Source organism: Lichenostomus cassidix, chromosome 2 (assembly GCF_008360975.1).
Source record: "Lichenostomus cassidix isolate B80296 chromosome 2, HeHo_3.0, whole genome shotgun sequence".
In the NCBI taxonomy this organism is placed as follows: domain Eukaryota; kingdom Metazoa; phylum Chordata; class Aves; order Passeriformes; family Meliphagidae; genus Lichenostomus; species Lichenostomus cassidix.
In genome coordinates, this window is record NC_139482.1 from 108,090,249 (window position 1) to 108,117,707 (window position 27,459).

General features: G+C 37.5%; 1 protein-coding gene and 1 long non-coding RNA gene across 3 annotated transcripts; one reads left to right on the plus strand and one right to left on the minus strand.

Moving 5' to 3' along the window:
- Window positions 1–542: 542 nt before the first annotated feature.
- LOC146441939 (uncharacterized) lies at window positions 543–2,415 on the minus strand. Of its 2 annotated transcripts, none has more exons than XR_014850087.1 (3): window positions 2,338–2,415; window positions 1,968–2,044; window positions 543–834 (listed from the first exon to the last, which is right to left on the minus strand). It is a non-coding gene; the product is annotated as an uncharacterized LOC146441939 (long non-coding RNA). The 2 variants fall into 2 exon arrangements; XR_014850088.1 differs by lacking the exon at window positions 2,338–2,415 and adding an exon at window positions 2,275–2,335.
- A 59-nt stretch (window positions 2,416–2,474) lies between these two features.
- Window positions 2,475–26,580, plus strand: LOC146441940 (desmoglein-4-like). The gene is made up of 16 exons (XM_085052740.1): window positions 2,475–2,637; window positions 9,307–9,342; window positions 9,709–9,837; window positions 10,535–10,690; window positions 10,838–10,985; window positions 11,933–12,096; window positions 12,350–12,484; window positions 13,075–13,260; window positions 13,440–13,699; window positions 14,640–14,782; window positions 14,930–15,148; window positions 16,299–16,835; window positions 18,295–18,443; window positions 18,917–18,977; window positions 20,454–20,662; window positions 22,147–26,580. The coding sequence occupies exons 1-16, from the start codon at window positions 2,590–2,592 to the stop codon at window positions 23,116–23,118; spliced, it is 3,552 nt and encodes a 1,183-aa protein (XP_084908866.1). The 5' UTR covers window positions 2,475–2,589; the 3' UTR covers window positions 23,119–26,580.
- The last annotated feature ends 879 nt before the right edge of the window (window positions 26,581–27,459 follow it).

Consider the following 27,459-nt stretch of genomic DNA (forward strand, 5'->3'; position numbering starts at 1 on the left):
CTCTTAGCTGACTCTGTAATATCAGTAGGTGACTGGTTGAATTTTCAGATAACAAAAAAAATTTGAAAAATCTTTCCATGAAAAGAAAAGTGAAGTTTTAATTAACTGCACTATATGCTGAGTATGTTTTCAATTATATAGCTCTGTTTCCAAAATTATCCATGGCTCTTTCCTCTACTGTTTTGTAAGGTGCTAACAGGGGTAAGAGAAAAAATAATAAAACCGGTCATCCAGAATATAAAGGAAAGAAAAGCACCAAGAGCACAAAATGACTGTTAGGTGGATGCCACTTGTACTGTCTTATTAACTCCCATATTCCAAAAGGGTAATAGTCAGTAGATTAGGATTTCTTTTTCAAGATGGATCAAACTACTGTGCATTTGTCAGTCATTATCATTTAGACTAAAGTATTTTTTTAGATATTGTTAATGTGAAAATTATATTTTTTCAACATTTGTCTGGAAATCCTACTTGAAATTTCATGACAAGTTTTCCCATTGAAGAATTTTTCTTTTTTATCTTTTCTGATAATCCATGTGTACTCTTCATAATGAGGCATGGCACAGAAATATACAGTGTGACAACTGGTACTTCTGTTTTCACTTCTGCTGGGGCTATTATTGTTTGAGGAATTTTGTCATCTTTTGTAGACCAAATTATCTTCTGTTATAATAAAAAAATTTACACAGCCAGGGATATTTTGGTCTGTAAAACAACATGTCTATTTTACATTTGCAAGAAATAAGTTCTTCTGTCCAGTGGTCAAAAGGACTTTCAGCACAGCCAGGAGCAGTTTTGAGTGATACACACTGTCAGCCCTTCTTGGCTATTAGTCTGGTATGAGAGAATAAAAAATACAAAAAATAAAGTTTCAAATTGTGCAAAAAAAAGAACCACAACCCTCCAAACCAAACTATTAAAAAATCTAAAAGGATTTTTTTTTATTATTTTGTTAAAATATATGATTTTAAAAATCATATATTAAATTACTTTTTAAAATTATTTTAAATTACTTTTTTTATTATATGATTAAGCAAAAGTTCAGAAATAAAATATTTGGGTTCATAAAAGAATATGAGTATTTTATATGTACAAAAATTAACTTCTATTTTTACTTAATCCAAAAGCAAATTTCAGATTTTTGAGGATTTCCCAGAAAAGGGAAAATCCAGATATGATCCATTCAACATTGCCAGTCCCAGTCTGCCTCACTGACTCACTGCTGGGCATGTTGAGCTCAGTACTGACGTCTGAGTGACAATGGGGACATGCACGACTGGCTTTGGCAGCCCCAGCCAGTTGCAAGACAGCAAAGTGCCCATGCTAAGTGGTAAGTAGATGCGTCGTGCTGCAAAGCTGCTTACCCAGCAGCAGCATGGGACCTCACCCTGGCAGCGGCTGAGCAGCCCCAGAGGTGCTGAGCCCTCTTTTCCCAGCCCAAGCCCAGCCCTGGGGGGTGCTGAGCGCCATGGAGGGCTCAGCAGGCTCAGGAACACACAGTGGTATTGCACTTTTGGGATGAAGTATGCATCCCCCTCCCAGGTTCAGTGGCAGAGCAGAAGGTCCCTCTAACTTTTCTTGCCCATTAAGGAGTGGTTGAGGTGTCCCAAAGACACAGGGAGGCACTTATAACACCTGTGCTGCAGAGCAAAGAGCAAAGTCGGGAATCCTCTTTAATTTCCTCATCCCCCACACCACTGTGCTCCTGCCATGCAAAATAAGGCCAGAAGAGAGCTGTGCAGCACATCCTCTCTCTCCTCCTCTACCTGTTGTTTTGAGCAGCTCTCCAGTTTCTCTGGCACTCTCCCTCTCCACTGTGTCAGTGAGAGCACAACCCATTGGAAGAGAAAGGTATGGCATGAGGAGTCTTTGCAGCTGGTGAAAGCACAAAGTCTTCTTCCTCGGCTTCAGATATTCAGTGGTTGCATGAATAAAGCACTATTTTTCCCCCAAAATTATTATGTTACCACTTCAGCGACAGCCCCATTCTGCTCTGAGTGCTTCACTTCTATGAACAATGTGCATGGGACTGACTTCTTTGTGCCTGGAAGTAAACAAATGGACTTTTAATTTAAATGAATAATTTCTTAAAGTCCATATTCTTTATGGTAATATTCATTAAGATCTTCTATTATAGTGGGTGCAAAGATAAAACTGAAAGATGCATTCAAAGCAATGATAAGTTACCATTTTAATGATTCCTTATGTTGTGAGTAATTTATAAATCACTCGCTATCTTCTCAGCGAAGCTTGCCTTCTGTTTTTAAAACGTACCTTTTCGTATCCAACAAAGGGTTTCAGTGCAATAAGAATTAAGGTGTGTCTCTTAGCTTTTACCTGCAAGCAATAATGATGTTGTCAAGCGTTTCAGGTGAGACCAGCCCAGGATTTTGGGGTGGGGAAAGACACTCTGTTATACAGCATCTTCAGTTCTTCCCTCAGAGGGAGGCAGAGACACCTTGAAGGGCTGAGTATAAGGACATATACCAAGTGTCTTTTTAAATAGTCACCACAGCTGGGGGGGGAGGGGAACACGAACAGACTTGTAACCATAACTCAGTTGGACTTGTTTCTGAGAAGACAGATGCCATGGATTGGCTTCCTCACCGAACGGCTGCTTTTCTGTTCCTTTTGTTGGTAAGTCAGATTTTAAAAGAATATTTTTAAACTCTGTGACTATGCCAGTGTTGTCTTCCTCAGCAGACCATTACATTTTACATGAACTACTTCCCAAAAATATCTTGTGAAATATACCATAAAAACCAAAGCTCTGCTCCTTTTAAACAGCGTTTCTGAACATTCTATGGAATTAAATTAGCTTTTCATTAAATACTAAAAAATGTTTCTTTTTAGACTTTCTGCAATCTGTTGATGTTCAAGATGTGACTTTCTATATTTGCTGCATGACTTTCCAGGCAAATGTTTTCTGTGGCTACTATTTAAGGGGTCACAGTTATTAATAAAATGCTTATCATTATAAAAATTGTAGTGATTGAACATAATTTGTTTCTATGCCTTTACTTTATTATCAGTAAAAGAAATACCTTTTTCTAAAAAATTCAAATCTCTCTTCTCTAAACTAATTAGCAAGATCGCTTCAGAGCTGACCCAATCCTACAGCAATATTCAAGAGAAAAAACTGACAAAATTTACTGAAGGTTTCAGTTGAGTAAAATTCAAGACCTGGCCTATTATTTCACATTGCAAAGTATTCCTGTGTTGTAGTGCATTGGTGTTTGAGCCGCCATGTGCTGAGCAAGTGAATGCATGATGAAAGTGTTGCTCTTTGGGATTGTTTTTCTCACTGTAAAAGGAAAGTTGTGGCTATGGTCAAGTGGCATAGTTGTTCAATGTGTTCATCAAGGCATGGATATTACCCAGAAGGGACTTAAAAGGGCTATGGGTGCCTTACTGCTCCTGCAATCTGATTTTTGTGTGGATTGACTTTATTCATCTGTGCTGACCTTTTGAAATTAGGTAGAGGTTTAAGGCCCTGAAGATTGAGACGAGTGGGATTTCTACTATAGTTGTATCCTGTGGTTTTCATGCAATTTTACATTTTACACAGTGTATTAATAAGCATAAATGTTTGTTAACTGGCTTCTCATAACTGGCTTCTCTAAAATTGTTATAGTCTGAGAAAAATTTTATGTTATAGAATAAGAAATCCTAAAACCATTTTGAAAATATAATCCATTAATTTTAGGTGACAGCTCTGCAATCAGTAAAGTAGATCTAATTAACACAGAGCAGCTGCCAAGCAAACAAGGACAAAACTTGGCAAAAGCAAGTTATGGCTTGGATAAGTTTCTGCTTGTTTAAGGCAGCGCAGAGGTGTCTGAGACTGGCCTGTTGCACATCACACTCACACTTCTGGATTTTCATGTAGCCCTAGTGACTATTCATTTTACTCAGTTAGCTGGTGATGCATACTCCCAGTGTGTCGAAGTTCAAAAAGCTTCACTGTGTTTTGTCTAAGATCTGTCCATTCAAAAGAGATTTTATTGCTTTACTTCTCCCAGCAACTCTGGAGCCATTTTCTTTCTTTCAGTATGTTATTGTTTCAATTGTGAGTGATGGAGGGTAGGTGTTGGGTCAGAAAGAAAGAGCAATTATGAAAAATGCCATTGTGTTTTGATGACTATCAAATATTTGAGCTTTTACTACCCAGAGGAAACACTTGTTTTTGTTATGCATTCTTCTGCCCAGCACTGTTCATGACAGCCTGTACGACTTAACAACACCTTTCAGCGCTTTATAGAAATGTGACAGACAAACTGTAGAGATAAAATAAATAATAAATTTATGTATCCAGTTTTAGTGTATTCTGAGGAAGAATTTTGGCTTTCAGCTTGACTAATGTTTCATGAAAATCACCTGTCTGAATAGTGTGTCTGGTCAGTATATCATTAATAAGTTTCATCAAATAAAATTACCATGGAGTTCTGCATATTTTAGTACACTACTGCATTTCCAAAAAAAAGGAAACTTACCAGTCCTGAAACAAATAATTTTTTCTATGGATTTCACCATTGGTGGGACTTATTCTGCAACCCTTGCTCATGTGACTTCAAAGTCATTATTCTCATGAGTAAGGGAGTTCTGTTTGTGATACTAGCACAGACACGCTTTATGGAAATAACCTGTTTGATCAGGTATGACTCTTCTCCTGCCAGCTATCATGTGACAGCCAATAATTTTAAATTCACCACATCTCTTATGCACTTTTGTCTGGCTACATTTTCCCATGTGTTATCTATGCTTATTTTCTCCACACACACCCCCCCCCAAGTTGTTAGGCTATGGTTGCACATCCTACTCATAACTCGGTTGCTCGTAAAAACACTCAGGAACTAAATCCTCTCCTTGTATATTCATAGGAAATATCTGCCCAATCGAATTAGGAACCTGCAGGTTGTTCTGCCAAATAATTTTGCGTAGAAATGGAAACTCAAGCAATTCCACATCCAGGAATTATCACCTAAGGTTAGGTACTTAAGCCTGCAGTTTTACATTCCTAAGTAAAATGGCTGTTAAGCAAACATGCATTTGCAGCCAGAATATACTAAGTCATATCAGAATTCAGGTTTTATTGAGGAGATTTATTGAAGGCACTTAGCATGACTAATTCGAAAAATTCAAATTTTAATGATAATGGCATACACCCTATATTGAAATTACTTTTCTGTTCATTTTTCTAATTGTTAAGCTCAGTAACTGTATGGAAATGTATTGTATCTGCATACAATAGAACATACAGTAGAAGAACTGAAACAATCTCAGTGCAAACTTTCCCAAATTGGTCAGTTTTTAAAAAAAAATTATTTTAAGATAAATAAAACATCAGAATATATTCTTCATCTTGACATGAGCATTGTCATAATTCCTGAATTTTTCCTGTCACAATTATTGAAATAGTAATGGATTCTCCATCCTGGGTGCAATTCAAAATATTGCTAACACAGGAAACACCTGACCTCCTCTGAATTAGAAAACAAAATGCCAGAAAAATAATCCAAAAGATCTTCCCCTTTAAATTGGAAGAAGTACATTCATTAGTGAAATGTGAAAAGGCAAAGAACAGAAAAAGAAAATCATGTTTAAATTAAAAAGTGATCAAATGGCATATTTTTTCATATATGAAGGTTTGTCTTATGCTTGAACTCTGCTTCTCATTATTTCATATGCACTGATGTATCATTTTTTAAAGATATGCAGAATGAATAAAGGGAAGGGTTCATTATTGCAAACCTTTTCTAGTCAGGCCTTTGGGTGAGTAAGAAAGACGTAAAAGCCCCAAAACGCTGACAGTACCAGAGCTACCACAGCAGCCTGATGACTAACACAATACGTGTGAGTTCTCAGCACTCCTCCCATCCAGGCCAACAACAATGCCACTGTTGACTTCAAAGGGAGAAAAGCAGATCCCATATGAATAATGCTGGGAAGATGTTAAAGGTGTGTTCAGTCATTTAGATTTGAGTAGGTGGAGGAGGGAGGATTCCATAATTACATATGATATTGCTTGGTACTCAATTAATGATTAGTTAATTCTTGTTTGTAAATTGCTTTGAAGGTGCAAAGAACCATACACATCCTATAGCCCTAATTCTGTTCCCAGTTATATCAGAATAAATCCAGAATAACTCCAGTGTGATTCTAAGGTGTCATTTTGGACACAGGGTCCAGGTATCATTACAAAAAAAGACAAGATTTCAGACAGACACTGTGCAAATGACAGAAACCATAAACTTCTTTCCTGCCTGCACATCTGCCAACCCAAAACACAAACAGCTTGTGCAACCAGCCTCTAGCTTCTCTGCAGCTTCCTTTTTGCACAGCCTCTCAGAGAGTAACAGGACAGCAAATCTTGGCATCATTCTGGCCAGCTTGCCAGCCCCAAGGTCCTCAGGATGCATCCCACACATTCCAGTGGCTCCTATTGCTTTAATTATTGTTTATCCCAGTGTCTATGGAAAGTAGTGTGCTTGGACACTGGTTTAGAACGGAATTTTTTTAACTACATAGAAATATGCTCAGGTTAGATGATAGGAGACAGAATTTATCTGCTGGAAGTAGGTCTAGAAGAAAAAAAGGGGTTGCATCTCACATAATTAGAAATAGACAACCTCATAGCGGAAGTCTTCTAACTGCTGGTGACAGTGGAGAACAGGAAGGCATTATTTGGGGAGGCAGAGGAGCCTCTGTCCCTGGACCAAGTTGGATAAATGTAATTTCAAAATTGTTCAGGTCTGTCTCATGAGCTAGACATCTTTGTCTGATGTCTGCCTGCCCTCCTTCCTATGCCACTGAGAGAGATGCCTGAGAGATGCCTAACACAGACATTAAGTTTTTCAGCTCAGCCTTTTCAAATAATAACACAAACTGTACTAATGACTCTGAATTCAAGAGCTTCCATTAGCAGCAAGTAGCCAAATGGGGTTTTCCTTAGCTATCACCAGACAAGTGTGGAGATACAGGGCCTAAATTTACAATCCCCAGCATCACCAATGGACAAATTCGTCAAGTTCCCCTTACTGGTGCTCCAAAACAAAGGATGAGGCTCCAATGTAAAATATATATTTTTCACTGCTTGAAAACAGAACTCCTTACAGGCTGGAATCAAGAGGTTTGTGAATATTCATGTCCTTAAGTAACAGAATTCTTTACAGGCATAATTCTTATTTCAGAAAAACTCACAATGGTTTTTCAGAGTGTGAGAGTGATGTGGCTGGGTGTGAGGTATTAGTCTCACTGTTAAGTAACACGACAGGCCACAGGATGCAGACAGCAGACAAGATTCACTGACATTGCACCGGGAGGTGTATACTCATACTTTGCTGGGTCAAGACAATTGCTTGCATGCCAGAAGGGATTTCAGCCTAAGGGTGGAGAGGATTTCATTGTGCTCTGCCTGTGGGGTAGACTGATAAGAGACGTTCAATTAGTGTTATTTCTGGTGGACCTCATCACTCAGGCTCTCTCGTGAGGATGTAGTCTGCCCCTTTGACTCTTCCATGTTTCCCCAGGCTCCAAGGGGGATTATAAAAGGACAGGCCTGAGCTCCCACTGGGGTGAGCAAACCGTGCTGTTCACATGGAGTCTGATACTGTTCCCTTCTCTGAGATGAGGAAAAGCTACACCTGAATTTGAACCCTATTCTGAAGCTGAGGATTTAAATAGTCACAAGCTCAACACAAATTAAAAGATGTATTCCTGCTTTTAGTAAAACATGAGCATATTGTAGTGATTTTCCTGCAAACTACTTAACCATTTATGTCAATAGCTTGCTCAAACAAGGAAAAAATCCTTTCTCTGTGACTAGTCAAAAAAATTTCAAGCTATATGCACATCAAATGGACAAATCCACAGTCTAAACTCTTTCATTCAGAAGCAGATTAGGGCAGCCACTGTAGGCCAAGGTGTCAGGGAATGTTTTGGGCAAAACCAGATCATTGGAAACTTTGTTTTGTGAATGACAAATGGTGAATTCTTGCAGCATAAAGGTAAATGAGGAAAAGAGAGAGAGAGGAAGGAGGGTGAAGCTGCTGTTCATTAATCTGTTGCATGTAAGAAGTTGTCTTAACATGAAGTAAGTGGAAAAAATTCTGTATCTATGTTCCAGCCTTGCCAGTACAATGCAATAAATTTGAAGTGAGGAAAGTCCCATGATGTAATGATAGGATAAAAGATTGTCACAGATTTTATCCAAGTATAACTGACATAAAACTCCACAGACAAAACATACTAGATAAAAAATAAGCAAACCAAACCAAAACAAAAAGCTATGGGAAATTATAAGGAAGTGAAAAACGCATAAGTTCAGCTGTTAACATTTGTTGAGAAAAGAGAATCTCTGCAATACTTTTGGAATCACTTGGATATTTTGTTTCTTCCAATGATGAATGAAAAAAGAATCCAGTCCTCCAAATCCCATGCTCTTCATCCTTTATTGCCTGAAGAGAGCAGAAGCAGACCCCAAACCCCAAAGGGAGGCTCTGAAGAGGTACATTCACCAAGCGAACTTCATTTTCACACCTTGTTCAGGAATAAAGTTAATTCAGCTGTGCCTTCTTTTAAATCGTGCTAATGAAGAAATTGAGGGTCCCCTCATTTAAATTTTAATTTTGAAGTAATTACATACTGCACCTGATCCTGCCACCTTTATTTACTCAAGACTAGTTGCATAGTTAGGTCTCAAATCAAAACCTACTGCACTACAGGTAAATCTGCCTGAAAACTGCAGGTGGGTTTCCATCTTACATTGAATCTTTTCAATCTCACTGGGAAGTTCCAAGAAAACATTTTCATTCTTTTTGGTTAAATTACACAATTAAGTACTCCAGGCTTATTGTGGACTTTATAAATAAGAAAAAAAAAATGGAAAAAAGAATAAATCATTTAGGATAAATACTTCTCTAGTTTCCCAAACAGTTTGGTAGCCACTCTTGCAACCACTTCTCTCTTCAGCAGAGGTGTTAAAAATCAGTGTGAAAGCTGTATTTGGATGAAGGTATAGCTTGAAAATTGCTCTGGCATATCCATTCAAACTCAAAGTTCTTCTTGAAAGACAGAATGGATTTTAAAGGTTTTAGCTGTCAAGGAATTCAAGCGCTGGATATAGAAAAAATTTAATTGCACAAAGTCATTTGTGGAAAACTTGTAGCTACTGTCTAGATAAGCTATTTTAATAGGCTTGAGAAAAGTTGCTGCTCCTGGCCTGCAGTATAACGTCTTGCAGTTGGGTTTTGCTTGCTGCATTTTCCCTTGCATTTTTACATGCCAATCTTGTTATTGTTCTTGCAGGTACTCTTGGATTTCAGCACAGGATTTCATGTAGAGGTAATATATATTTCTTTAGAAACTGTTTTTCTGATCAAATGAAATGCAACAAATGAAAAAATCACATGGAATATACTGAACTAAGACACTTCTGAATGCTAAGATTGAAAAACATATTTAAATATTAAACAGCTGCAGGTTATAACCTGCTCACTCTCTCAAGAGAAATTCATGTAAACCTAAATGAGTATCTCATACAAATGAATAATATTAAAATAAACATGTACAGTCATAGAGTTTGGGACTCACAGACATGTAAAAAAGCACATGGCCTACAAAAATCTCTCCTTATTGTTAGAAATTATAATTGTATGTATTAATTTAAAATGCCTTGGGGTCATATGATACTGGAACTCTCTGTCAAAGGTAAAAGAATGGGATGAAAATGGAATGGCAAGATGGAAAACCTTTAGAAGACAAAAACGTGAATGGATCAAATTTGCTGCAGCTTGTAGAGAAGGAGAAGATAATTCCAAGCGGAATCCAATTGCCAAAGTAAGTAGAAAGAAAAACACAAGTATTCACTGACAAGTTTTTCCAAAGACAGGCTGAAAAAATCAGAAAGATTTGAAAATATATCTGCTTAGAGTAGTCAAAGCAAAGTATGTAGAATAAAAGAAAGATGATGCAATATTCCCTGCTCTGCTGAGACAGTCTCACAAGGTGAACCCATGCGGCTGCTGAGGAGTCACCAGAGGCTTCCTGGAAAATTGTCATGAGTCTACTTCCTAGGCAGCTCCAACCACTGTCTTTGCTCTAGATCATGACATTTTTCTTCTCTCTCACTCTCATCCCAAGAAACCCTGAGCAGAAGTTCAAGGATAGTGCTTGACTTTTGTGGGAAACAGAGAAAAGAAAATATCTTCCTGTGCTTCTACCATAACCAAGTCCTTACTGAGGTCCAGCCACAGTGTGATACCCTTGGAGGTTTTTCTTTCCACTTCCCTGACAGATTTAAGAGAAATAGAAAGCCTATCCAGCCCTCAAGGGGTCATGAATCTCCAGGTTGAGGGCTGTGTAGAAGAGCCTTCTGTTGATTCTCTCAACTGAACCTTGTAATTAGTGTAATTGTAATTAGTGGTCGAGAAAATGAAGTTTTATAGAATATTTTACATGAACCAAGAACAGGAGAGAAAACCCCTGCACGTGGCCTCAGTAAACTGACATAAATTATTGTTATCTGTTACTGTAGATCCGATCAGATTGTGAAGAAGACAATCCAATCACATACAGCATCTCTGGAGTTGGAATTGATCGTGCGCCCTATGGAATATTTGTTGTTAACCCAAGAACAGGAGAAATTAATATAACATCAATAGTGGATAGGGAAGTGACACCAGTATTTGTTGTAAGTACTCCCCCTTTTTTTTTTTACCTTTATAATGATGGATCCAAGTGGGACAGAGAGAGCACAAGACAACAAATTCATTTGTTTCAGACTGCTACTTTGGTGAATTATCTTTTGGTTTTAAAATGAGTAAATCTCTTTATTTAGATACGCTGCTTTGCTAAGCACTCAGTGACGGGTATAGATTTGGAACCACCTCTTGAACTTCGAGTCAGAGTTCTGGATATAAATGACAACCCTCCTATATTTGCACAAACTGTATTTACAGGATCCGTTGAAGAGAGCAGCATGGACAGTAAGTAACTACACTATGCCTTTTACAATATTGGTACTGAAGCTCACAGAGTACAGTTAATATAAACCTGGGGTGCTCATTCTGTTTTTTCTTAGGCAATGACATATACTGGTCAGGGCCACTGCAGAGGAGGGAGCAGCAGATGCTTCTCCAAGTGCTATTTGAGCCAGGGCCTGAGCTAATCGCCATAAATTACAAAGCAATGCTTCCTTCTGCCTTTCCTCCCACACAAGTTCTGAATGTTCCAGTTTCTAACCATACCATCATGCAAATTCTTTCAGATGTGAAAATGTAAAGTAAATAATTTCATTCCTTCTCATTAGAATAAAAATATCATTTCACTTATAACTTCCTTCGAGGGTTTAAAAACCCACTTTTCCCCATTTTTCTCTTTCAAATATTTGTACTTGTAGCCTGTGTATTTGCAAATGCAGCAGAATATTACTAAAAAATTTCACACTTTAAGTATTAAAATGGTTCTTTTACCAAAAGTACAGCAATCAACATTAGACATGCAAATAGCACTGAGGCAATGGTGCCTAACACTCTCTTTCTTCTTTCCAGAAATTCTCATTTAAAGCTGTGGAGATTTCTTATATTAATGTCTACAAGCTCAGTACTTACTGTATTTGCATATTCCCTATGATGATTTAAAGAAGTCCAGTGAAAATCTGCATTATTCCTTCTGACCTTGATTTTTAATGTGTTTAAAGTCATTAGTATTGTCAGAATCAGTACTACAATACTAAAGTTTTGGTTTTCTTTCTAGATGTCAAGGAATAGATAGCCTTCTATCATATTCACCAATTTTTAGTATTGTCTTCATTTGTTTGCAGGAACTCAAGAGATTTTCTGGTTTTGGGGTTTTTTGGGGTTTGGTTTTTGGGTTTTTTGTTTGTTTGTTTGTTTGTTTGTTTGTTTAATTATTATTATTTTTTTATTTTTAGACACACTGGTGATGAAAATCATTGCAACAGATGCAGATGAACCTAACCACTTGAATTCTAAAATTGCCTTCAAAATAGAGAGTCAGGAACCTGCTGGTCCACCCATGTTCATTATGAATAAATACACTGGAGAACTCCATCTTGCAAATTATCTTGACAGAGAGGTAACATTTCCCCTTCCAAAGCTAAATAACATGACATTGTGGTGTATATGTGTTATGAGAGCAAGAAAAAAAATAGAAGAGAGAGAAAGCTTGTGGTTTTTTTACAAAAATTAATGGAGAAATGCATGTTTTTGATGTGTTACAATAAAACCTCTAAGTAAAATTCCTGTATTAGGAAACGGCAGCGAGACATGAGTTGTTCATAAAATGCGCAGATGGTCTTCTAACATACTCATTTCTCTTTTTGTGACAGCAACATAGTAGCTACACTCTTGTTGTGAAGGCATCAGACCGGGATGGGGCTGCAGATGGAATATCATCCCTTTGTAGCTGCAATGTGAAAGTTATTGATGTTAATGACAACTTTCCAACCCTTGCTCAAAGCTCTGTAAGTTTCCAATACCAAAAGCAACATCACTGTTTTAAAATCCTGTTCAAAAGCCCCATAGGTAACAGAGCCCTCACTAACCCATGGAGAATTTTCACATTTACACGCTCCACTGGATTAAAAGGATTGCTCCCTTGAAGTATGCTCTAAATACAATTGCTTGAGCAGCACTTCTGGTAACATACACGTAGATAATTTTTGTTTTCAGAAAAGTCAGTCCTGACAGTGTCTCTGACTTTTTTGTGTTCAGAGAAATCCATTCATTCAGGAGCCTAGATGCCTGCAGTACAGCCAGATTATGTAGATCAACTCAATCTTTGGAAGATCATTTCTCATAGAAAGCACAAATCCTTTTCCTCTAAGATGCCTCTGCAATGTATCTTGGGGTGACACACCTTTTCTGCAACCATAATCACAATTTACCCAGAAAACTTGTCTTTTTATTAAATTGGCATGGATTGTGTTCAAAATATCCTTCAAAAGAATCTCTGCAGGCAGCTGTGCTTTCCTCAGATTATATATATTTTTTTATATCTATATATTTATATATATGAAAAATATTGCTAATAGGCATTTATCTATCATTCCAGTTTTCAGCAAGTATTGCAGAAAATTCACTCAGTTCAGAACTGCTACGAATACAAGCTCTGGATGCTGACGAAGAGTTTACAGACAATTGGTTAGCAGAGTTTTTCTTTATATCCGGTAATGAAGATAACTGTTTTGAAATTGTTACAGATCGAGCTACAAATCAAGGAATCCTTAGAGTAATTAAGGTATGGATAAATATTGTGATTCAGCTCTTGAAATAATCGTCTTAAAATTGTAATTAATTGCTAACAGTATTAAACAGGCAGTAAAAACACTGTCACTCAACCATTTAAAATAAAAAATATTTAAATAAAATTAAAGGAGCTTTTATGTACTATCTAGTTCTCTGTGGTTTACCTCCTAGGAACTGGATTATGAACAGCTCCGAAGTCACTCACTGATGATTGGTGTCAGGAACGTAGCTGCCTTCCACCACTCGGTCGCACATGACTACCAAATATTTGGAACACCCCTCACAATAGAAGTGAAAAATTTGATTGAACCACCAAGATTTCATCCATCTTCAGTGGTGTTTTCCCTGGCACAAGGCACGAGAGCAAATTATGTTATTGGAACATACACAGCCATGGATGAGGACACCAGAGCGATCGCATCAAATGTTGTGTAAGCTCTGCTCTGCTTAACTCCCTGGATGGAATAATTCTTTTGAGATTTCAGTTGGATTAGGAAATGGTATTTTAAAGGACACCTTTTAAAAAAATGTTTATCGATTAGCAATAGATAAATGGAAACAGAATAGTATATTCTCCAGCCAATTTTTTGCTGTAATTGCTTTTCTTTCCTCACCTACTTTGCTTAGCCTTATGCAAAACACAGAGAAAATGTCATTTTTCTAACAGGCTGTAAATTGAATAGGTTTATTAGAATGGGGGGGTGTGGTTCAGCCTAATAATATTTTTTCTTGAAACATTTGCTACATATGGGGAATTTGTTAGCATCTCTAAAAAAGCAAGCAGAAAATCTCAGTAATGGTCATGTTATCCAATTGGAATAGAAGAGGTCACTACCAGCTCATTCTATAATAAAATAAAAAAATATTTTACACTTATTTCTCTTGAAGTTAACAATAATAACTGGGACCATAATTTGCTTTTCAATGTGTGTAGAAAAAAATACATCTTATTTACAAATATTTGAAAAGAGTTCATAAAACAGAGAAATGTGTTAGCAAACATAACTGTAGAATGTTATAGGAAGAGCTTTGGATTTAGCCATTGTTATCAACAAGGATTCTAGAAAAGGTTTACAGGATCAACAAGGGTTCTAGTAAAGGTTTACAGGATCCAGAAAAATTTTACTCTTAGACTATGACGCCGCTTTCAAAATATAATGGGCTTCTACACGTTTGCTTTATTCCTAATTGCTTTTCTGGTCTACATCTTTTGGAGTCTACATTGATTTTGTTTGAACTGGGTGAAATCCATTAAGACTTAGTATAGCATAAAGAAAAATGTTTCAAAGTGCCAAATTTTATCTGTAAAATAAATATTTAATACATATATTCATAACCTAATGCTGAGTATTTTTACTTCACCAAACACAGATATAGTATAGGACGTGATCCAGCTGCCTGGTTCAGAATCAATCAAAACACTGGTGAAATCACACTGAACAAAGTTGTTAACCGGGATTCAGTCTATATAGTCAATGGGCAGTACCAAGCAGAGGTTCTGGCTATCACCAGAGGTAAGAAAGGAGATTCAGTTTTCTGAAACAAACCCTTTTTGTTCCAGATTTCTCTCAACGTTTTTCCTGTTTCTAGTTTTCCGGCCCTCACTGCACTATTTATAGTATCAATATTCCCTTCTGACCACGAATATCTTCTTTTTACAGGAGTCCCTCGATATACTGCAACTGGCACCATTGTGCTTTCAATAGATGATGTCAATGCCAATTGCCCAGTTATCAGTACTGAAATGAGGAAAGTATGTATGCATTCCCCATCAGTAATCATCTCAGCAAAGCATAGGAATGGTGATCTGTATGCTACCCCCTTTACATTCAGCATACATGGTGAACCTCAGACTACATGGATTATCAGATCACTAAATGGTAAATTAAACTACATTTTAAAAAATAATACATCATAGTAAAAAGCTCTTATCTAAGATAACTGATTAAGATGATATTTTATTAACAAAAAAACACTTATAAGAATCTATTCAAATCTCAGTTAAACATGAATCTAAGAAGTTACTCCAAAATTTAATGTATCATGCACACATATGGATATATATAAAACCTTATAACTAGAGTCAAAATTATTATATATTTTATCTTTTAAAGGAAACTGAAAATTTACTGATAAAAATAGAACAGCAAAACTGTACTTTGAGTGTAGCTATGATAAGAGCCTTTATTGGTCTAAACATAATGAGGAAAATCAATAGGAGTAATTTATACTTTTTTATTTCTATATTATCTAAAAAATCCTAAGCATATGAAAAAACTCTCAAATTTCTTTATTCGAGTATCAAGTTTATAGCTAGCAGAGCTTTACTTCTATAGAGGCATATGAAAATGGCAAATAAGATTACAACTTTTGTAATTTATTGTAGCAATCATACCTAAATGTATTTTAAAGAAAACTTTTGGCCAGTGCCCATTGAAAGTTTGCCAGTTTATCTCAATAGGACATGGCAAACTAACTAATTTATCAAATCTCATACATTAATAAATGACAGAATTTGCATAACTTACTGCGTGCATGGAAGACTACATTTAATGGCAAGTATCACAATTGCAACTTTTCTTGAGTCTCCCATCTGGCCTAAACAGTCACATATATGTAATTTTAAATATTTTAAACCTACTGAAAAACCTTTTGAAAAACATACATTAATTTCTTGTGAGAGGAAAAAGAAACACATAAAACTTTCAATTTTTATGTTTACCATTGCGTGAACAAAAATCAAGAAGAGCAGCAGTAGAAGTAAAAAACTACATTTGCCCCTTTTGTATTGTTTAAAAGTGATAACTAGACTGATTTGGCTCAGGTTTTCAAAGGAAAAAACCAAGCATAGATGAGCATTATATGTTTCAGCTTTGAATAAGTACTGTAGATGTGTAAGTAATTGAGGTGCTTAGGAAGGGAAGACTCGGTTTCATCCTGTTCTATGAACATAATACACAAGAATTACAGATTTGTAGAACATTTGTAGTCAATTCCTTCATCTAAATATTTTTCTCTTTTCCCCCCAAGGTTCCTCTGCAATACTAGAAGCCCAGAACATAGACTTTTACCTCTACAGGATCTATGTTGTTGTAAGAGACAGCCAAGGCCGACGCTGCGCTAGACCACATATAATTCCTGTTCAAGCTTGCCAGTGTGATAGTCGGAATTACTGCACCAGTGGGGCCACAAGAATAATTATCATTGGTGGTGGTGGTGGCGGCGCTGGTGGTGGCGGCGCTGGTGGTGGCGGTGCTGGTGGTGGTGCTGGTGGTGGCACCACTGGTGGTGGTGGTGGTGGTACTGGTACTGGTGGAGAAGGTCGGGAAGATGCAGGACAGCAAGGTGGTGGTGATGGTGGTCAGACTAGACCTTCAGATTATGAGGACCACACAGACTGGCAGGATTATACTGGTGGATATGATGGAGGTGAGAACGGATATACTGAATCCACGGATGGGGGTTACGCTGGAAATGAAAATTTTGGCGGCAGACAATTAGATTCAAATACCACACTTAGCGGTGCTGCCATTGGCCTGATGTTTCTCGGCGGATTAATATTTGTTCGTAAGTATAAAATGAAGAAAATAATTTTATTACTTTATAAAATAATGTAAATGGTGTGGGTTTTAATTCTTCTAAAATAAGATTACCTTTTCAGTAACCTTACACAAACCCAAAGTTCTAAAGCTCCAAAAGGCTGTTCATTTTGTAGTTCCCAGGTAATTAATCTTACAGGACAGACTGTGTTTCTGCCTTTGGAAATCTCCCTGGGTAGTCTGGAGTAAATGTGTCCTTACTCATGCTGTATGAGGCAGCCCTTTGTATATGGTATAGCCCTTTCCCCTTTTCATTTCACTTTGATGTTCAAGTAATCAGAGGGATGGAGCACCTCTCCTATGAAGACAGGCTGAGAGAGTTGGGGCTGTTCAGCCTGGAGAAGAGAAAGCTCCAAAAGAAACCTCAGAGCGGCCTTCCAGTACCTAAAGGGGGCCTGCAAAAGAGCTGGAGAGGGACTTTTTACAAGGGCATGTAGTGACAGGACAAGGAACAATGGATTTAAACTGAAAGACAGTAGATTTAGGAAGAAACTCTTTGCTGTGAGGGTGATAAGACAGAGGCACAAGTTACCCAGAGAAGTTGTGGATGCCCCATCCCTTAAAGTGTTCAAGGCTGGGCTGGATGGGGCTTTGAGCAACCTGGTCAGTAGAAAGTGTCCCTGCCCATGGCAGGAGGGTTGGGATGAGATGGTTTTTAAGATCCCTTCCAACCCAAGTCATTCTATGGGTCTATGAATTAATATTGCACTGCCTTTCTAAAATAAAGCAGTGTTTTCAATGCTGGCCTTTACAACATTCTGCAATTTCCAACACTGAGTTCTTAAAATAACTAAGCATAATACAGCACTCTGGGAAACCTGACTCACTCTGTGTAAACATTTGGTGAAACTAGAGCTTGGGGTTTGCCTCTACTGCTTTTTCAGATCAAGCATTATATATATGGCATGTGAAAATTACAACTGGAGCCTTAGCTAAAGACCACTGCAGTCCGGTGGATATCTCTCCACTGATTCTCATATGTCTATTATTACTAAAGTGTATTTCTTTTCAATTACAAGATTTGAAGAGACCAATGTATGCTTATATTTCAGGAAAGAATAGCGCTGAATGCTATACATAGCAAGACTTGTTCTGTTTGTTTAATTTTCATATGTATGCAACATATATTGGCTCAGCTGAGATAGATCAAAGTCTGTTCCCAGGTGCATAAGCATAAATTTGGAGTTACAGCCCCACCCCTGTGTTGCTCTGCTATAACTAAAGGTACAACTTACTCTGAATTTCTAAATACATGCATCTCCAAAAGCAGCTAATGATTCTGAAAGCCAGACTGACAGGCTGCTGGGTTAGAAACATTTTAAAGACTATTTTCAAAAGCTCATGAGCACCTGCCCTCTGGGGAAAGCAGCTATTCCTGTGAGGAAGAGATGTCCTAAATCCTTGTTTCCTGTTCCTTTCCTGTTAAGTGATCCCAATTTTGATGTCAATGAGCGACTGTTGTGGCTGTGGACGTGGCGCTGCAGGTGGAGTTGGAACTGGGTTTGAACCTGTACCTGAATGCACAGAAGGGGCAATTCATCCATGGGGAATAGAAGGTGCACAACCTGAAGACAGGGTCAGTACCTCCCATGTTTCATATTTAAAGAAAAGGATGCATTTGATTATAGAAAGTGATATACTCTGTCATCTAAAACATCTGGCATTGTCAGCCATTGCCAGGCAGATATGAAAGGTGACTCTTAATTAACATTCACTGGTGGAGTTTATGTGTTTTAAGATGTGGTCAGTTAGCTTGGCATAGCAGTTTGGTGTCACTATTCTATCAGATGGAACCTATTAACTATCAAGCTTCTTCCGTGAAAGTTTAGGAAAAGGGAACAGATCATCTTCACTGATTGTTTGTGTTGACAATGAAAAAGCTTGTAGTCTCTTTCTTTGTTATGATTTCTTTGTTAATGGAGATGGTGATAATTAATAATTATGATTAACACTTTGGACTGCTAATTCTTTAACATAATTCACAAAGTCTTGGTCTTCATGTGATAATTTCAAGGCAATCATTCAAGGAGTCAAAATGTTGTTTTCCAGGATGTCTCACACATTCTTGCCCCAACAACAGCTGCAGGAGGTGATTTTGGTGAACCCTCTGGTAAGCAGATCCCTAAATCTTCTCAAATCTTCTATGTTATGCTGTCATAAAGCTATCTTTCAGAACTTCATACTTTCTGATTCATGGAGTCCTTTGGTTTCCCAGCTATAATCCAGCCCTTCCAATCTCACATTTGCAGATAGTCAAACTAATGCTGGGAGGACCTCCAGTATGAATAAAAATTCTGGGGTTTGAGCTTTTGAGCAGATTCATTTCAGAAAACTTCATTTATTTTGAAATACCTGCCATGGCTTTCAAATCCCAGGCAATTTTCCTATATCGGTGCAGCTACTGAATGGAGGGTCTTCTCAAGACATCAGTTCTAGCAGAAATCAATCTTGAGCCAGAATAAGGAAATTTGCTTTCAAAAACTGGGTAAAATGTTCCATTTTTCACAGTTTCCAGGCTCTGCTTCCCACAAGGGAGCATGTCAAGTAGCTAGTTAATTACTGACAATTTGTGTCAGTAATTAATGATAAGCTAGACAAGCTGGTACACAGCACAATAAATTTATGCTTCTGAGATAGGGTTCCTCCAGGAAGTCAATGATCATGGAGAACAAGTCAAGTTGTGAGGTGATTCTTTCTCCCCCATTCCTTACTTCAGAACAGGAAGGAAGGAGGCTGGCACAGATCCATTTTCACTAGCTTCTGACAGGAAGAAATGTCACTCTGCAAGACAATTTCTCCCCTGACTATTTATTATACAAAAATATTCTCATATGTTCTCATTTCATAAACATGAAAAAAAAATGTAATTTAGCCTGTGTTTCCCAGTGTAACCAGTCAAGACTATTGTATACAATTCTTTTATTATAAAGTGTGCTGATTATTAAGACAACCCTTTCCTTGTTATCATATACTAAAAAAATCTGGAGAAGATAAAGTCCTGTAAGTACTACTTTATAACTTATTGTAAAGACCATTTTTGTTTTGGATTATAAACTGGTGGTTATTTTCATCCATTGTTGTCCTCCCCTAAAAAATCTCACTGCTAGAAAATGCAAAAGGAGTTACAGAACTCTTTATTTTCTAGGATTTACAAAACTCTTTATTTTCTAAGTGTGTAAGGGAAAATAATTTTAACCCCAATGTGATCGCAAATACACATTTATATATTTGCATCAATATCCATAAACATCTGATTTTCTAACACAAACACCATGACAGCATATATATACACCAGACAGAATAATCTTTCTAGCCAATAACAGAAGTAAATCACTGATTTTCTAAAACACATGTACACATGCTGCCTAGCCTCAGGAATAAAATCAAGGTCTTAGATGTCTGTTAATATGCATTTAATTATTACTGCAGTTGCAATGTTTCATACCTGTGCATGTACCTGTGACTGAAATTGGTCTAAAATACCTTTAGAAACTCAGTAGTGTCATTATAGCATTTGTAAAAACAACTGACAAATTGCGTGTAAAGTTTCACCGAGCACAGGAAGGATAACTTTTTCTTTTTTCAGACATATATAATAACACATATGGAGGAGGAGGAGTAGTAGCTTCTGGTGTTGAAGAAACTACAGGGGTTGGCTATGGCACTGGCACTGGCTACGGAACAGCTGGAGGAATTTCTGGAACAGGAGAAGCAAAAGGGTCAATTGGAGGAACAATAAAAGAGTATCGAGAAGGAGGAGTGAACATGGCCTTCCTAGACAACTATTTCTCTGAGGTAATTATGTGCTATTCTTTGAGTTACATCTGTGAGTGTACTTTTTGTTTGATTCTCCTGCCCAGGTAACATGGTGGAAACCCAAATTAATTCTACTCAAATTGAAACTTCCGTGATATAAGACTGGTGCGAGGGCAAAGCTGACCATACCAGTAGGAAAAGTTACAATACTAGTAGTAGGACTGTCTTTGAGCTGCTGCCATAGTAGTTGGATTATTCAACAGCCTTTTTGTAAAACTGCTGGACATGCTGCAGGTATGGGTAGGAAGCAATTAAATTATTTCAAATTCAGAAGGAACTACCAAATGTATGTATTTTCCACCTTTTTCAGTGTAGAAATATATATTAATTTCATGAAATTGTTCACTCCTACTTCCTGCGAAGCTTGTTTAATTAAGTGACTTTAAGCTTCAAAGAACTTTAAACCTCAGTTCATGTTTTTCTTTATTTTATTGCCATTTCTGCTCCCTAAAAGTCTTGTGAACTACCAGTGACAACAGTATGCAGTTTTTCAATTGGCAACAGCTTAATTAGCCTTTACATATGGGATTAAAAAAATTGCATGGAATTTATGTGATTTATGGTTTCATGGACTATATTTTTTTCATAGGCATGAACTGGGAGGTATAAATGTTATAATTGCATGTCACCAAAGTATCAATTAAGATATAAGGATTGCTATATTTAAAAATCTAAACAAGGTTCAGTGGAGGAAAGAACAGAGCAGACCTGACATCTTGAGCATGGATTTCTCTCAGACTGCAACCTTCCTGCTTTGGCCTGGAGCACTAAGTATTAATTGTCTGCCAACCATAGGCCTCCACAGATTACTTCTGCTATCCTCATGGATTGACCATCTCAATCCCCAAACTCTTTGCCTCTCCCTCCCAGGCCTCCCCTTCCATCCTTTCCTGCCTTCTCCAACCTCACTCCGGACTCACTTTAAATTCTCCTCTTTCCTTCCTGATCTCTCTGCAATGACCACTCCAGGATCCCCAACACCATCCCAAATCTATGATTTTCTTCTTGCTCAAAATGGACTTCCTTCTGGACTCACCAAGTCACCCCACTGTGGACAATTCTCCATCCTATCTCATCTGTCCTGGTCTCTACATTGCTCCCCTCACCACCCTGCTTCATTCCTCTTCCTATCACATTGTTCAGATACTGCCGCCCAAAGAGGGCCTCTGTTTGCCTTTTGTGCCACAGTCTGACCTGCTGACAGACCAAATTTGAGATGCTATGTGTTGGCTGAAACAAGAACAAAACACAGTAGTATTTGAATAAATTTATTTCAAGGTTAAAACACATTGATGGTATAGTCTGTCCTGCTGATGTCCTGTTTTCAAGTCAGCTAGGTCTTGCTGTGTTTAGAGAAACCTTGCTGTGATTTGAGTATCCATGGTTAAAAACCTGATGAAAATTCACTGTGTTCTTCCGGTTTTGTTTTTTTTCCTTTTTTTTTTTGTTTTTGCAAACTACAGAAAGCATTTGTGTATGCAGATGAAGATGAAGGTCGTCCAGCAAATGACTGCTTATTAATCTATGATCATGAGGGAATCGGTACTCCTGTTGGCTCTGTAGGTTGCTGCAGCTTTATTGGAGAAGACACAGATGAAACATATTTGGATACACTAGGACCAAAATTTAAGACCCTAGCAGAGATCTGTCTGGGCAAAGAGATCGAACCTTTCCCTGATATGAACCCACCCTGGCCAGGCATCAACGTTCCTTTCCCCAGCCCTGAAAGCGATCTAAACCTCCCGCCACCGGGTACCACCATCGTTGTCAATGGAAGTGCACCTATGCCTCCCCCAGCTGGCACTACAACGGTTGTTACTGAAAACACCTACACGTCTGGGACAACCATCCAGCCCCCAAGGCCGATGCCAGATCCCTTACTCCATGGCAACATGACGGTGACCGAGACCTACACCTCTGGTTCCCCTTCTATCTGCGTTGACCCTCTGCGTGCGTCCAACGTCGTGGTGACAGAGAGGGTTGTCGGGCCTGCATCTGCCTCTGATTTGCGTGGCATGCTAGATATCCCTGATCTCACAGAGGGCTCCAACGTTATCGTCACGGAAAGAGTAATCGCGCCCAACTCCCGGCTCCCGGGGTCTCTGAGCATTCCCGATTTGGTAGATGGGTCAAACGTGGTAGTGACAGAAAGGGTGTTCAGGCCTGCCTCCGGCATGCCAGGCAGCCTAATAAATATTCCTTCAGAGTTATCGAATGCCCACAATGTGGTGGTCACGGAGAGAGTAGTGTCAGGGTCTGGGATGAGCAGTCTGGGAGGAACAAGCCTGGGGGGTGCAAATCTGGGGGGCCTGAGCAGCACGGGTCAGATGCTCAGTGCCGACTCTCACCTTGGCCAGGGAATGGGCACAGCGTCTCCAGGTACCTCCCGGAGACGAGTGACAAAGTACAGCACAGTGCAGTACTCCAGTCAGTAAGGCCTCTGCCAGCACCCCTTCCTGCTGAAATCGCCGTTTGCACCGACACTCATTAGCTGCCACCCACGGAGAATATTGTTATTATTTATAACTAAGAAATAGCGCTAAAATTTCAGGGATTCCTGCTTGTGGGAGGATCTCTGAAGGGTGCCCCATTTTGAGGTCAAATGCAGGACTTTGTCAGTGAAGGGAAAGTAGAAGTTAGTTTTAAATTTATTTCTTTCTCTCCACCTAGCACTGCAAGTGTATAAACAGACTCCAGTATTTTTGGAGAGATATCTGATTACTGAGGAGAGCAGTGAGAGGGGATCCTTGTGTGCACACAGTATTAGCAGGAATTAATGCCACACAAAAGCATGTTAAAATACTGTGCAGCTGAGTTATCTCTCACAATAAGCAGATTTGGGTTAATAGCCCCTCACTGACAAGAGAGGAAAAGAATGTAGTTAATAATTAGTCAACTCAAGACTAAATAAGCACTTTCAAATGCATCATTTTACTTTGCATGTAATTCAAGAAGCGCTACAAAACGGCACTTTCAACCATTTCTCCCACCAACCAACAATAGTTATAAATAATAATTATATAAACATAATACACTTCCATTGCTTTCTGAAGTTCTCAGTAAACAAACACTCTGCCACAGCCTGCCATGCTGTCACTCCCATGGCAAGGACCGTGACCAGCAATTCGTCACAGCTGGTGCTGCCACGTTGACATTGTCACCCAGGAAGATGTTGGCTTCATCCTGTCTCCATTGCTATTACAGCTTTGCTTAAATCTAAAAGGACTTCAGTGAAAACCAGGAACTCAGTCAGATTTTTGTGTCAAACTATGACTACCATTCCAATAGCCAATGTCAGGTTATATTAAGAGGGCTATAACATACTGTGCCAATTCTCATTTCAAATACTGATAAGAAAAGAAAACCTTAGAAGCTTTGTGATGTGAGGAGGCAACAGCAAATACTGTGTTACTGACACTGGCAGCTGAAGTCTTCCTGAAAAGAAAAAAAAAAAAACACTTGGAAGCAATATAAATTTGCTAATAAGCAATGTGGAGAATTTTTATTTCATATGTCAATGTATTTTGCATTGATATTTTGAAAGTTTATTTGAATGTATTGATTGAAAAAGTCTTTATGAGTCTATAAACTTAATTAAATCTGGCTTTTATTTTCCCACAAAAACAGCTCTACTGGACTCTGTTATTCTAATAACACCTTAATGTGGCATAGAATATGATCTGAAGGAACAAAATACTGAAATATAGCTTCTGTCTCATTTTACTTCTGTATCATATGTATAGTAACCATAGCCTACCCAACCTGGCTTCAGTGTAAATAAAATAGAATTATAAGGAGGGACTAGTTTTTTTTGCTAGACCACCAAATCAGTAGTTTCCCCACAAATTTTGCTTCTTTGGCTTTGACAGATAGGTTAGTGAAAAGTTTAAGAGTTGTCTGTGAACCTCCCACTCTATAAATCGGAAAAGAAACTTTCAATTACATATCCAGACTAACTTACCTCAGAAGAAATGCAGGACAGGTTTTTGAGTCTGATACCAAGAAAAGAATACTGTCTTTTTTAAAAGGCAGTTTTGGAAATGCTGTCATCAACAGCCTGCAGTTCTCCCTGAGTCAGTGCCACTGCCATTAACACCAGTAATCCCCAGGAGTCATGACCAAATCCAAGGCTACCTCCAGAAAACTTCCCTTCCATAGCTTCAGGTTCTTTTCTACAGAAACTGAGCATGCTAGATACTCTCCCCATAAAATCTGATGTATGGCTGGGTTTGCTTCTTTTTGTAGCCTTGATTATCTCAATTATCACTAAAATTGCATTGACTTCAAAGGGATTAGTCTTTCCTATAAGTTATGTACCAACTGTAATTATGGTTCCTGGAACCATTCTTTAAAGAAGGAAAATAGTTACTAATATGTAAAGCTGTATTGTTTTATATCTGGAGAATCTGTGCAGAAATTCACTAAAATGCTGACAAACTCATTTTGCTAACCACTGGTTTACGTTAATAAACCAAATAATTGAAATATATATGACTATCTGGATATATAGAAACTCTATGCAGTATAGCCAGAGCCCACTAGAAAATATTTTAATGTAAAAAAAAAATGTCTTGTGTAAATATTTCTATAATCATCCTAAGCAAATCAGAATTATTTTTCTGAATTGTGTTCAAAGTAATGAAACTAGTCTTCAGGACAACAGGCTGAATTCCTTGAACAGGAATGCTTTGTGAAGTAAGAGTGTCCAAACTATGGTCTCTTGCATGTGTAGAAATAGGGGAAGAATTAATAGAAAAATTAGAGAAATAGCAAACTAATAGAAAAATAGAGAAAAATGTTGTTTCAAAGGACAGATTTTGGTTATGTGGTGGTTGTCTACTTCTAGTACTATCTTTTACCAATTTTTTAATTATCAATTATTATGTAATACAATTTCTTGAAATATTTTTAGCATCTTTTAATATTGGTTTCTGTCATCAAACAGCAATTGCATTATCTCTCGGTGCATTTCCAGTGCACTTTTGAATATTAATTCCTATTGCCGCATAATTTTTACAAACTTCCTAAATATTGTTTTCTTAGTGATTTGAGGATTTTTTTTGGTTACTACAAATAGTGGAAGAAAAAAATGTATTTGAAGATGTGAACAAATATTTGGTCTGTTAAAAATTCTGTGCAAATTCTTTTTCTAGCTCTATAGTTAAAAAAAAATAGCATATAGTTTAATTCTGACAAACAGACATTAGTTTTGTTTCTTTTCTTCCAGTTGTAATTTGGAAGCCTATTTGCTGTCTTACCTTTAATCTTACTGTTTAATAGTGAAGAAGGAATGGTTTTCAGGGAACAAGGACACTAGTGATATCAATTCTGCTCTAAACTATTTAAGTGAAACACTCTTACTAAAGAGTCAGCAGCATGCAACAACAAGTGCATGGTTTTCTTTTTCTTTTTTAACTTGGGTTTATTTGGGAGTAGGTTTCTACAGTTTTAAACAGGCTCTTTGAGACCCTGGCATGGTGAGAAGTATACTGACATGGAAGAAAACAGAGCCACAAGATGAGGGTCTCATTAGATTTCTATCTAGGGAACACTGAATATGAACTGAAAGTTTCAATACTTTTTACTTTGTCCTGATTTTGTGTTATAAATAACACTTCTAAATTTTGTGAGCAGCACTTACTATGTACAATATGAAAAGACCACACAATTTAAACGACAATTTAAAAAACTTCTGCCGTTTTGCTTGAATTAACATAACTGCATAATCCAAACACTCTTCACTATTGAGTCACCAAATGCATAATTTTAATTTTATTTAAAATATAAGTAATATTACTGTGGGCTTGTGTTTTCATAAATAAAAATATTAGATATTTGTTTGTAATAATTTCTGAATGGCACTGAAAAAATACAATAAATGATCATTTGGAACATCATGTTTTACATAGAGTGGCTCAGGATATTTTTTTTTCCATTTATCAGTGGGAAATACCGTTTCCTTAAAACTGATTTCTTTTTTCCAGAAAAAAAACTCATTCTTTCAGACTAAAAAAAAACCTGTTGATTTAGAAAGTCAGTCATCCCAAGACAAAATTATTTCATGTGTCAAATTGACTACAATATTTTGTTTCAGGTTGTGAAGCAGAAATGTGTGTCACGTCTCAAAATAATTATAGTACAATTTCCTCGACCCATCATTCCGTGCATTGTTCTCTCTCTTTAGACAGCCTTTTATGCAATACCCTTCCATCCTGCAACTCTGAAACAGTGCTTCAGAGGAGCTATAAATTAATACAAGCTGGACTACAAGCTGCAGAGAAGAAGGAGAGCAGAAGTCACTAGGAACACAGTATTTGGGCAGCACAGGCATCACAGGTACATTCACTGCATACTGGTCAAAATGAATAGAACTAAGCAAAACCACTTTGGTTATAAAATTAAACTTTTTTCTAATGTGCCAGACCAGTGTTCATGATAATAACTATTGTTTGTACAGAGATTTTTTTTCAAAAAGCTTTAGCTGAACTCAGTAAATTACTGCTTTTAATAAGAGTATCATGTATAAAGTAAATGTCATCTAATCTATCACATTATTTTGCCTTAATAGTTTGACGTCTTTTTCTTCAGTGTTTCATACAGAATGATTATTGGCACTCACACATATTTCAGATAATGATTTAAGCATTTTATCAGGAAGTTAAGATAGAAGAAAAAATTGTCCATCTTCAAATTTATAGCAACTTTGCTATTAGTCTGATGATACTGCCAATTCCAGTGCAACAAAGATAATTTATCATTTATCTTTCATGTATTTA

What these genes read in the sequence shown, in the direction of transcription:
- LOC146441940 (XM_085052740.1), top strand. Translation starts at nt 2,590, where the DNA reads ATGGATTGGCTTCCTCACCGAACGGCTGCTTTTCTGTTCCTTTTGTTG. An exon ending in TGAAGAGAGCAGCATGGACA is followed by an intron (nt 10,986 to 11,932) that starts GTAAGTAACTAC and finishes TTTTATTTTTAG; the next exon opens with ACACACTGGTGATGAAAATC. An exon ending in CAAATTATCTTGACAGAGAG is followed by an intron (nt 12,097 to 12,349) that starts GTAACATTTCCC and finishes TTTTTGTGACAG; the next exon opens with CAACATAGTAGCTACACTCT.